The sequence below is a fragment of the Loxodonta africana genome, chromosome 7 (assembly GCF_030014295.1).
Source record: "Loxodonta africana isolate mLoxAfr1 chromosome 7, mLoxAfr1.hap2, whole genome shotgun sequence".
NCBI lineage: Eukaryota > Metazoa > Chordata > Mammalia > Proboscidea > Elephantidae > Loxodonta > Loxodonta africana.
Genome location: NC_087348.1, coordinates 4,672,109 through 4,684,290, shown reverse-complemented (window position 1 = coordinate 4,684,290; position 12,182 = coordinate 4,672,109). Strand labels below are relative to the sequence as shown.

The following is a 12,182-nucleotide window of genomic DNA, read 5'->3' as shown; positions in this document are numbered from 1 at the left end:
AAATCAGCGTGTAAGAATGTGTTGTCCTGTTTGTTTTTCACATCCCAGTCGGCCGTTGGCTTTGAGTACCAGGGTAAAACAGAGAAGCACGCCTCCCAGAAAGGTAAGATGTGCAGGACGGACAGGCAGCCTCGGCGTCAGCCTGGCTGTGACGCTGCCCCCAGATGCTGCGTGTACTCCGAGGGGGGTTGGGGAATGGGGTGTCCCGCAGCGAGAACTCTGCTCCCTGTGCTGAGGTTCTGGGCTATCTGACGCTGTACCATGACTGTGTTTCCTGGGAAACCCTGGCCGTCTCTGCTGGCATCTCATGTGACCAGTGCCTCCCATCTCCCCTTCATCTAAACAATCCAAATGAGGAAAAACTCTTTCTCTGACGTTGGCAAAAAGCTAACATTCCCCTCGAGATAGGAAGCAGAGTTGTTCAGTTGTTTTTCGTGGTGCACATGACAGCTTTAGCTGCACTTCGGCGTCTTCTCTTGGTGGTGGCTGTTCTTTATTTAGTCCTGGTCTGTAAAGCTGTTCTTAAAGACAAAAGCGTATCACCTCCCAAAGGACCCCGTATTTTTTGCAGACGTGTTTAATTCCCCCTCTTGTGTGTCATCAGATAACCTAGGGAGTGATTATTCAGTACCCAACACATGAGCACTTCGGGTTTTAGTTGAGCTTGGCGTTTCCATGACGGGAGAGCAGGGCCTTTTCTGTGGAGTGTTTTCGCCATACAGCTTTCTTTGTACTCCGACCTGTATTTGAACAGTTCATTTTTAAGTGGGGTTGCAGCTTCATCCTGCTAGCACCAAAGACCTGCCCTCTAACAGCTGAGTGAGATAAAAGTCCACTAGCACATGTTATGGCCAAAAGACCGGGCGGTCTGCTTCCATGAAGGTTACAGCCTAGGGAGCCCTACGGGGCAGTTCTCCCTCGTACGGCGTCACTGAGTTGGAATCGACTTGACAGCACACGACAACAGGAACGTGTTGTCACATGCATCCAGTGTGGCTGGCTCTTAAATTACAGTGGGTCTTGATCTCTTTGTGAGTTGTAACCCCCAAACATTTTGCTTTACTTTGCTTAAAAATAGCCATGACCTAGCTTATCTTCAGGCGTATACACCGACTTCTCCCTTGTCTCCTAGACTACTCGAGTGGCTTTGGCGGCAAGTATGGTGTGCAGGCGGACCGCGTAGACAAGAGTGCCGTGGGCTTTGACTACCAGGGCAAGACGGAGAAACACGAGTCGCAGAAAGGTGCGTCGTCCTCAGCGGCTGTCCTCTCAGCAAACAGCAGAACGACAGACTCTTTAATTAAGGTCCTTTTTTCTCTTTTCCTTTCCTTTCCTCCCCGCAGAGGGGAGCGTGGGGTGTGCCTTTCCTGTCTTTTCTTGGGCATTTACGAACAGAAACACTCAGGAGGGAGAACCCCCTCCCCACACAAATTGGGTTACATCATACATGCTGTCCTGTGATTCTTTTTTTCAACAGAAAATGTTTTGCCATGCTTTTTGCATAGGTTGATTTGCCTTGGTTTTGATAGCTGCTTAGTTTTCCATGGTATAAAATACCGTAGTTTATTTAATCATCTGTCTTGGTTATCTAGTGCTGCCATAACAGAAGTAGCACGAGGGGATGGCTTTAACAAAGAGAAATTCATTTTCTCACAGTCTAGGAGGTTATAAGTCCAAATTCAGGGCATCGACTCCAAGGGAAGGCTTTCTCCCTCTGTCGGCTCTGGAAGAAGGTCCCTGTCCTCAATCTTCCCATGGTTGAGGAGCTTCTTAGGTGCAGGGACCCCATGTCCAAAGGACACGGTCTGCTCCTGGTGCTTCTTTCTTCGTGGCATGAGGTCCCTAACTCTCTGCTTGCTTCCCTTTTATCTGTTGAGAGAGAAAAGGTGGTGCAGGGCACACCCCAGGGAAACTCCCTTTACTTTGAACCAGGGATGTGACCTGGGTAAGGGTGGGGTTACAATCTCACCCTAATCCTTTTTCACATGAAATTACAATCACACAATGGAAGACAACCGTAGAATACTGGGAATCATGGCCTAACCAAGTGAAAACACACATTTTTGGGGGGACATAACGCATGACACTGTTCTCGTTTTGAATGCACTTAGGTTACATTTAATTTTTTATGTTAAAGATCAGCTGCAGTGAATATTCTTGTATCTTAAATACATGAATGATTACTCAAAAGATTAAATTCCTAGAAATGGAATTGCTGGGTCAAGGGATGTGGATGACCAAAAACCCAGTTACCATGGACTTGACTCTTGACTCACAGCAGCCTCCATGGGTCAGAGTAGAACTGTGCCCAAGAGAATTTTAATGGCTGATATTTTGGAATTACAGGTCGACCCTGACTTGCTAGGTATTCAGGTTACGCGGACCCACACTTCACGACCATGTTTTGTTTTGTTTTTACATCTTCTCGTTAGCGATATGTACTGCATACAGTGTTGCAACTCATAGTTTGCTGATGTGATCGTTTTCAGATGTTCAAAGATCAGATTTATAAAGATTCATTTAATAAAAAACAATAATAATGAAAACTAAAAAAAGAGAGGATTTGACTCAGAACGAACTTATGACAGAGTCGGCAGAACGGAACCCCACTGTAAGTCGGGGAATACCTGTAGATTACTAGGTCTTCTTCTGAGGCACCTCTGGGTGAACTTGAACTTCCAGCCTTTTGGTTAGCAGGGGAGTGCGCTAACCGTTGCCCCACCCGGGGACTCCGGGATTTTGATAGCTACTGCCTGATTGTCCTTAGAAGGACCACCTTGTCCCTTCGCCATTACACACCCCGTAAGTCATCCACCAGGTTAGTCTTCCAGGAGGACGGTGCTTTCTGGAGGCTGTCTCAGCGATGAGCGCATGATTGCCGAAGGCACGAACCCTTGGTCCCTCTGTGTCAATTGTCCTGTTTGGCAGGTGCGTTTACATTTTACAAAGAATTGCGAACTCTTAAAAACTAGAGGTCTCATAGAAAAAATCCAGATTCCTTAAAAAAGAAAAGAACCACTGAAGTTCTGGCCACCCCAGCCTGCCTTTCCCCGTGGAAACAGTGGTGGGACTGGGTGGCACCGCTGCTTTCTCCAGGTCTCCACAATTCGTGTCCCGCCCCGCCTGCCGGCCCTCCGGGGCCACCTTCTTGGCGTTGGAGTTAGCAACCCAGGCCTGCTTTACGGGCTTGCTTTACATTCTGTCTTCTCTCTTCAAGCAAAACATTCCTTTCTGCACAGTGTAGTACTGTTAAGACAGACTGTTAAGTCTTGTCTAATGCTTCTCAAACTCTGTCCCCGTGGCACTCTTGAAGAAGGGTAAACAGGCCGGAAGTGTGACAGCAGAGACCACGGTGGCCTGGGGCAAACATCAGGCTCCCCTGAAGCCTCAGGCTCGGTCTTGAGGTGTTGGTTTCTACAGTCGCTTCCATTAATATGTCCCTGATAGATACAGGTGCCGGGATAGAAATAACATTTAAAATGATTCAGCTCTGGGTAGAACTCATGTTACTAGAAGCTGCTCCATATCTGCCCTGTTTCTTTGACGGTCCTCCCCAGCACCCCTCTGCTTTCTCCATGTGTGAAGCAGTGGGACCTGTCGAAAGCTTGCGGCTGGGGCTTATACTGATCTTAGGGCCTAGTTGTAAAGAGGTGATTTTTCACGCTGTGTTTTGGGATGAAACTGTCGCTGTATTTACTGCCGTTGGTATTGATAGTGTCCCACGTTAAGTAGTGCCTTTAACTATTCCCATATCACTCAGAGACCCTACTGTAAGCCCAAGAGAGTTCTGGTTTGTCTAATTCTTTTAGCTGAGTGATGAGTGTACCTTCTTAAAGGCTTCTAAGATGCGCAGCATGGCCATTGCCTTGGTTGCAGTGTATAAACAGTATTTTTCTTGTTTTTAGATTATTCCAAAGGTTTTGGTGGCAAATACGGGATTGACAAGGACAAAGTGGATAAAAGTGCTGTCGGCTTCGAGTATCAAGGCAAAACGGAAAAGCACGAGTCGCAGAAAGGTGTCTTCAGTTTTATCTTGTTCTCCATCCTGCAACTATTAATGTGACTTTGGGGGTACCCCAGACAGACCAAGGGGAACAGCCTTACTGACAGGCCTGTAGAATAGACGTCTCTCTTTAATGAAATAGTCTGCTTCAGAACAGCCAATCAAAAAAAAAAAAAACCACACAGTTGCCAAATTAAAACATCAAATCCTTACACTTCTGGGGCGGGCTCTAAGACCCTGCCAGCCTTGCCTGTCATTCTGGCCCCGTGTCACACGTTTGCGTCTGTGCCGACAGACCTTGGTGCCTGCGAGCGCTGTTGGAGGCTGCGTGCATGCGCGCTTCTGACAGGGGCTCCTGTCTCTGTCCCTCTGGCCTCCGACAGATGGTAGGTGGTCTTCCGGTAACTCCACGAGGAGGCCCTCTTAATGGACGTTTCCGGAAGTCTTAGCAGAGATGCGGAGAGAAAAGGGTGCACTTAGGGTGTTGTGTACATTGGGTGCGCTCCAGTTGTGTACATTGGGTGCGCTCCAGACATGCTTCCTACCTGTCACCTGGCTGCCCACTAATAATGGATTCTGGCCTTTTATTATGCACATAGACTACGTGAAAGGGTTTGGAGGAAAGTTTGGTGTGCAGACAGACAGACAAGACAAATGTGCCCTTGGCTGGGATCACCAGGAGAAGTCGCAGCTGCACGAGTCCCAAAAAGGTACCCTCACTGACTGCACATACCGGGGCTCACGCCCGCTTTCCGTTCCGTTTGTCCACGGGTCCATCACTGCCATGTTTCTGCTGTGTCTCTGTAGTGGTGTCACTGCATCATCTCTGTGTGAAGCAGCCCATGCCCCCCACGGTTTTGAACAAACTTCAGCTATCGTAGCGACTAGCCCGCCCCCTCGCTCTGCAGACACAGAGGCAGCCGTCTTTGCGTCTGGACGCGTGTTTAGGACACATCTGTCCTTGCCAGCGGCGTTCCCAGGAAAGCCGCCTTCTGCTCTCAGGTTACAGCAGAGAGAGCAGCACTGTTCCCAGCCCAGGAATCCTTGTTTTTAATGGGCACGGCTGAAGGACAACTTCCTTCCCAACTGGAAGTGGGCTGTTTTTTTGTTTGTTTTAATCAGATGAGAATCCCCACCCCTGGACAGAGTAGACTGAGAGGAGGGAAAGCCTAACTTGAATATGAACAGAGTTAGACAGGGGCCGCCGCTCTTTCAGGCAGAGGAGCAGGAAGTGGGGGTCACTGGTGTTGCTGTTTATAACGCGTCTCCTTCTTCACACACACAGACACGCGCTCTCCCGTCTGCGGTGTGGGTAGGACCCTCGATACCAACTTCAGAGCACGGAGTGGCTTCCCTGAATTAGTTAAAGTAGAATTGCTAGCCTGTTTTTAAATCTTGCTTGCAGTGTTCAGGTTTTGAGTGTCAGCCCGTGACTTTTGAGGAGACTGGAGTGGGACTCTGAGTCCCTGCTCCAGGCTGTTCGCTTCCTCTCGGCGACGCGTTTGCCGATTGCGCGCTTACACATTCTAACCGAACTTGTGTTTCCTCTCTCGGTTGTTTTCTCCACCGGCACCTGCGGATTTCCAGACTATAAGACTGGTTTCGGAGGCAGATTCGGTGTTCAGTCCGAGAGGCAGGACTCCTCTGCTGTGGGGTTTGATTACAAGGAGAAACTGGCCAAGCACGAGTCCCAGCAAGGCACAGTCGCACACCAGCCCCCCGGCCCCCCAGTGCAGCCCCTCGTAGCACAGACTCGAGGCCTGGGCTCTGGTGCCTGCAGCACAGTCTTCACGGGCCACCCAGCAGCCGGGCCCTCTGCACCCAGCCTCATGCCACAGCAGTGTTAACTTGGAGCCGCACCCGTTTCCCCCACCAGTCGTGTTTTTTACCGTAACTTTGGGCTTCATGATTGGTAAAACGTGGCAGGGCTGCAGGCCGTGGCCCTCTACCCTAACCGTGTCCAGGGGCCAGGACGGTGTGTCTGGTCTCCCAGCAGCCTCCTGCACGAGCCGGCTTTGTTCTCACGCCACCGCAGCCGGTAGTCGAGTGAGCGGCCTCACTGCCCTCGACGTGCGGAGACCGCCCCGAACCAGCGACCTTTAGGCCAAAGGCTGGGAACAGCGAGGGGGGTGAGATAGGCGTGTTCACTGTGGTTTTTGTGTTTCATTTGTGTTGGTGTTTTTTTGGCCAGGGATGAGAGAGTTTTTGTTTTGTCTTTGATGACTTCACCTTCGCCCAAAGGCAAAACTGTATACACAAAAGTAAAGAGACATTTCTGTGTGTACCGACTGGGGACTTGAATGGCAAACTGATTTTTTCTTGGAGTAATTATTTAATTACCTTCAACATCCAGTCTCAATTATTAGAACCGGGACACATAATTGGGAAAACAGTCATCTCCTAGCTTCACGGGGCAGAGTTTAGGCTTTTTGTCCCCTAGTGCTAGTAGATAAGGGTCCCTGGTGGCACAGTGATTAAGCACTCTGCTGCTAACCAAAAGGTGGGCAGTTGGACCCCACCACTTGCCCCACAGGAGAAAAGACCTGGCGATCTGCTCCTGTAAAGATTACAGCCAAGAAAATCCTCTGGGGCAGCTGTGATCTGTCACATGGGGTTGCTGTGAGTCGGAATCGACTGGGCACCCAGCAACGGCAAGTGCTAGGAGACTCACCTTGGTGGTGCTAACGGGTGGACAGGGGAACGCACCCCAGGCTCGTCTAGCACATTGCATGGAGTGACTGTTGGGCCAACGTGGCTGTGACCTTGCACGACAGTGTGACTCTCACATGGGTCTGTGTTGCTGCAGCATACATGTCTGGCTGGTAGAATTTCCACATGGCATTTTTTTTCTTTTAAAAAGTAAGAGAAAAAGCTGCACTTGGGACTCCGTTCAGTGCTCGGTAGAGCAGAGCACGCGGAGTGGAGGCGCCTAGGCGGCCGCTGGGTGTGGAAGACTGTGCTGTTGAAGTGGTGCACTGCACAGGCCTGTTCTGTGGCCCCCGTCCTGCCCGCCTGCTGCCTGTGCCCTCTCACCCTCCCTGTTCCCCGGGGCCGCGGGCCGCATGCCCACCTGTCTCCCGCCCCTCCCGCCCGGCCTGTGCCCGCTCCCCAGTTAGAAACCCAGCCTGCCTCTCCGGGCCCGTCGGGAGCCCTCTGCCCCCCTCTCTCCTCCCGCCGGCGCGTCCTCCGGGCTCTGCCTGCGTCTGTTGCATGCCTCTGCTGTCGGTGCCGACCTTGGTCTTGGCCTAAAACAAGTGTGTGTGCCCCATTCCAGACTACTCCAAAGGATTTGGTGGGAAATACGGAGTGCAGAAGGATCGGATGGATAAGGTAAGGGTTTCAGGCCCGGGGCTCTGCGCTTGCTGCTGATGGCCAGGAACCGTTGTCGTCGTGTTGACTGTGACTTACAGCGACCCACGTGTATCAGAGTAGAGCTCTGCTCCATTGGTTGTTCAGTGGCTAATTTTTCAGAAGTAGATTCCCAGGCCTTTCTTCTGAGGCGTCTCTGGGTGGACTCGAACCTCCAGCCTTTTGGTTAGCAGCAAGCACATTAACTGTCGGTCGGGCTCCCTTTCATGCTTGTAGGTCTGGTAATCTGGAGAGCCCTTGCGACACATTTCAAGTGATGCGTCAGTCAGCCCCGTGGTGATGGTGATCGCTAACACCTGAGCTGTGCTTCCCAGGTGCCAGGCCCTGTCCTGCCTTTACCCATTCCTTTTCCTTGCAGCACTGCCAGTCCCTGTCTGTCCCCTACACAACAAGATGTCGCCGTGCTGGTTGGAAATGGTGATGGTCAGGCCAGGCAGGGCTGTGTCCCAGCATAGCAGAGGGCTCCTGGGCTTCCTGTAAACATGGGTGGGGCAGGCTGGGGAGGGCCCCAGGGAGAGCAGACCGTAGATTGGTGATTGGGCAGGTGCAGATCTGTGCGTTGTTACCGTAACACCAGCCCCTTGGAGAGGGAATGTTCCTTTCTGGCCTGCTGACTGCACAGCGGGGAAGTGGACAGGGGATTGGGTCTGCGTAAGACCTGGGGGGAAACCCTGGTGGCGCAGTGGTTAAGAGCTCGGCTGCTAACCAAAAGATGGGCAATTCAGATCCACCAGCCACTCCTTGGAAACTATGGGGCAGTTCTACTCTGTTCTGTAGGGTCGCTATGAGTCGGAATTGACTTGACGGCCGCAGTGAAGACCTGGGGAAGGCTGTCAACATGTTTATCGGGGAGAAGCCATCACAGGGCGTGAAGGAAAATGTGCTCCCCTGATTATCCTCTGTCTTGCTAGAATGCGTCAACCTTTGAAGATGTGGCGAAGGTATCCTCTGCTTACCAGAAGACGGTCCCTGTGGAGGCCGGTAAGTCCCAGCAGACCCCAGAAATCACGGAGAGCAGGGTCGGGGCCGTGTGTTCTCAGGAGCGTGCACGGAGAGCAAGGCTGTGGCTCTGTTTTCAGGGAGCAGAGTCGGGGCCGCGTGTTCTCAGGAGCGTGCACGGAGAGCAAGGCCGTGGCTGTGTTTTCAGGGAGCATAGTCGGGGCTGCATGTTCTCAGGGAGCAGGGTCGGCGCTGTGTGTTCTCGGGAGCGTGCACGGAGAGCGGGGTTGGGGCTGGGTGTTCTCGGGAGCGTGCACGGAGAGCGGGGTTGGGGCTGGGTGTTCTCGGGAGTGTGCACAGAGAGTGGGGGCTGCGTGTTCTCCAGAGCATGCACAGAGAGTGGGGTCGGGGCTGCGTGTTCTCCGGAGCGTGCATGGAGAGTGGGGTCGGGGCTGCGTGTTCTCAGGAGCGTGCACGGAGAGTGGGGTCGGGGCTGCGTGTTCTCAGGAGCGTGCACGGAGAGTGGGGTCGGGGCTGCGTGTTCTCAGGAGCGTGCACGGAGAGTGGGGTCGGGGCTGCGTGTTCTCCGGAGCGTGCACGGAGAGTGGGGTCGGGGCTGCGTGTTCTCCGGAGCGTGCACGGAGAGTGGGGTCGGGGCTGCGTGTTCTCCGGAGCGTGCACGGAGAGTGGGGTCGGGGCTGCGTGTTCTCAGGAGCGTGCACGGAGAGTGGGGTCGGGGCTGCGTGTTCTCAGGAGCGTGCACGGAGAGTGGGGTCGGGGCTGCGTGTTCTCAGGAGCGTGCACGGAGAGTGGGGTCGGGGCTGCGTGTTCTCAGGAGCGTGCACGGAGAGTGGGGTCGGGGCTGCGTGTTCTCAGGAGCGTGCACGGAGAGTGGGGTCGGGGCTGCGTGTTCTCAGGAGCGTGCACGGAGAGTGGGGTCGGGGCTGCGTGTTCTCAGGAGCGTGCACGGAGAGTGGGGTCGGGGCTGCGTGTTCTCAGGAGCGTGCACGGAGAGTGGGGTCGGGGCTGCGTGTTCTCAGGAGCGTGCACGGAGAGTGGGGTCGGGGCTGCGTGTTCTCCGGAGCGTGCACGGAGAGTGGGGTCGGGGCTGCGTGTTCTCAGGAGCGTGCACGGAGAGTGGGGTCGGGGCTGCGTGTTCTCAGGAGCGTGCATGGAGAGTGGGGTCGGGGCTGCGTGTTCTCAGGAGCGTGCACGGAGAGTGGGGTCGGGGCTGCATGAGCACGGGGAGTGGGGTTGGTGCTGTGTGTTCTCAGGGAGCGTGCTTTGAAAGCTTGAATTTTCCTGCAGGCAGCAAACCTGTGGCGGTTTTCCTTGTCACAAGTGCCCTAGTTGGTTCACTTTAGAGAGAAAACATCTGCTCAGATAACCAGTGTGGATAACCATAGCTGGTCAGTTGTTAGTGCAGGGAAATGGTGGTCCGTGAAAAATGCATCCGGCTTGCAGCCTGGATAGCTGCCCCAGTGCATCCCTCGCGACAGCCACGGTGCTATCACACGCAGGGGTGGCTTAGGCATTTTGTGGAACTCCCCGTTTTGTCCCACGCGGTAGATACCCTTAAATGAAATTGAATTTTTTTTAACTGTGCGGTAAAGAATACAACGAATCCTAGTTTAAAAATATTCTGGACACAAGGCATGTGATCACCACCGGTGATTTTAAATGTTCCGTAAACTGAGCAGCACCAAGGACTGGCCTTGGCAGGGCTGAGCTGTCAGCCAGGCGAGTTGCCCTTGGCTGGCCGGGTCGCCCTTGGCTGGCTGGGTAGCTCTTGGCTGGCCGGTTCAGTGCTGCCCGGTAGACCGCCGTGGTGGGTGCTCTGGCGCGGAGGCGGTGTTGATGCTGTAGGGTCAGACTTGTCTCTCCTTTCTCTCCAGCCAACAGCAAGACCAGTAACATCAGGGCTAACTTTGAAAACCTCGCTAAGGAGAAAGAGCAGGAGGACCGCCGGAAGGCCGAGGCAGAGCGAGCGCAGAGGATGGCGAAGGAGAAGCAGGAGCAGGAGGAAGCCAGGAGAACACTAGAGGTGCGGGGGAGGCCTGCGCCTGCCGTCTGCACTAGTGCTGTGTGTGTGCGTGCCAAGTGCGTGCCGTCTGTGTGCTGTGTGCCTGCGTGTGTGCCACGTGTGCCATCTGCCTGCCTGCTGTGTGCATGCGTGCCACGTGCGTGCTATCTGCCTGCCTGCTGTGTGCATGCATGTGTGCCGTGTGTGTGTGTGCCATGTGCGTGCCGTCTGCCTACGTGCTGTGTGTGTGCGTGCTGTGTGCCTGCGTGCTGTGTGCCTGCGTGCTGTGTGCCTGCGTGCTGTGTGCCTGCGTGCGTGCCACGTGTGTGCCATCTGTCTGCGTGCCATGTGCGTGCTGTGTGCATGCGTGCGTGCTGTGTGCATGCGTGCATGCCACGCGTGCGATCTGCCTGCCTGCTGTGTGTGTGCATGCCACGTGTGTGCCGTGTGCCTGCGTGCTGTATGCATGCATGTGTGCCGTGTGCCTGTTTGCTGTGTGCAAGTGTGCGTGCATGCCGTCTGTGTGCTGCCTCCACAGCTGCTGTGAGCATGTGTGCCATCTGCATGCCTGCTGTCTTCACGCGTGCTGCCTCCATGACTGCTGTGTGTGTGTGCTGTCACTGTGCGTGCTGTGTGCACGCGTGCCATCTCCGTGTGTGCCGCGTGGGTGCGTGCCCGGGGGCGGGGGCTCCCACATGGCGTTCCAGACACTGCGCTGAAGGCTGTTCTCCTAGGAGGTTAACTTTGACCACACATGCAGTCGAGTCTTTTGACCACCAGACACCAGGCGCCTTGTGTTCTCTGGCCCAGCCTGCAACTCGGCGCCCTGTCCCGAGAGCTGCCACCCATCTTGGAGCTCTCTGTTGGTCTCTTCCCTCCGCAGAATCAGTCCAGATGTCTCCCCGGGAGTCTCTGTTGTCAGCCTTCATCTGTGGGACTTGTTCTTACTGGGGTACAAGGTTGGAAATGGAGGAGAATACACCGTGAGGCGGCAGATCAGCTCTCTGCCCGAGCGCTTGCCGCTGTGGCCTGGGACTGCGGGTTTTCCATGCAATTCTTTATTCTGTTTTCTCACCCCACGAGGGGTGAGGTGGGGAGGAAGCGTGGACCCCACAAGGGAGGGAGGAGGTGAGGTGGGTGGGAGGTGTGGAACCCTACAAGGGTGGCAGGAGGTGAGATGGGGAGCAGGTGTGGACTGCACGGGGAGGCAGGAGAAGCGGGGAGCAGGTGTGAACTCCACGAGGGAGGCAGCAGGTGAAGCGGGGAGCAGGTGTGGACCCCACGAGGGAGGCAGGAGGTGAGATGGGGAGCAGGTGTGGACCCCACGAGGGAGGCAGGAGGTGAGGCGGGGAGCAGGCGTGGACCCCACGAGGGAGGCAGGGGGTGAGGGGGGGAGCAGGCGTGGACCCCATGAGGGAGGCAGGAGGTGAGGCGGGGAGCAGGCGTGGACCCCATGAGGGAGGCAGGAGGTGAGGCGGGGAGCAGGCGTGGACCCCATGAGGGAGGCAGGAGGTGAGGCGGGGAGCAGGCGTGGACCCCATGAGGGAGGCAGGAGGTGAGGCGGGGAGCAGGCGTGGACCCCATGAGGGAGGCAGGAGGTGAGGCGGGGAGCAGGCGTGGACCCCATGAGGGAGGCAGGAGGTGAGGCGGGGAGCAGGCGTGGACCCCGTGAGGGAGGCAGGAGGTGAGGCGGGGAGCAGGTGTGGACCCCATGAGGGAGGCAGCAGGTGAGGCGGGGAGCAGGTGTGGACCCCATGAGGGAGGCAGCAGGTGAGGTGCGGAGCAGGAGGCGTGGCCTTCTTCCTTCCTGAAGCATTTCTAGAGGGGCCAGGTGCCTTGGGACTCCCG

The 12,182-nt window shown here is 55.1% G+C and overlaps 1 protein-coding gene across 2 annotated transcripts in view; it reads left to right on the top strand.

The window, feature by feature from the left end:
• CTTN (cortactin) overlaps positions 1-12,182 on the top strand; it is a 42,767-nt gene that overhangs the window by 22,385 nt on the left and 8,200 nt on the right. The window contains exons 7-14 of one of the 2 annotated variants that reach the window (XM_064287612.1): positions 49-103; positions 1,133-1,243; positions 3,906-4,016; positions 4,603-4,713; positions 5,591-5,701; positions 7,278-7,333; positions 8,284-8,353; positions 10,207-10,355. In XM_064287612.1, the coding sequence (XP_064143682.1) occupies positions 49-103; positions 1,133-1,243; positions 3,906-4,016; positions 4,603-4,713; positions 5,591-5,701; positions 7,278-7,333; positions 8,284-8,353; positions 10,207-10,355 (774 nt within the window). The remainder of the gene's footprint in view (positions 1-48; positions 104-1,132; positions 1,244-3,905; positions 4,017-4,602; positions 4,714-5,590; positions 5,702-7,277; positions 7,334-8,283; positions 8,354-10,206; positions 10,356-12,182) is intronic. The other variant, XM_064287613.1, reaches the window with a different exon arrangement.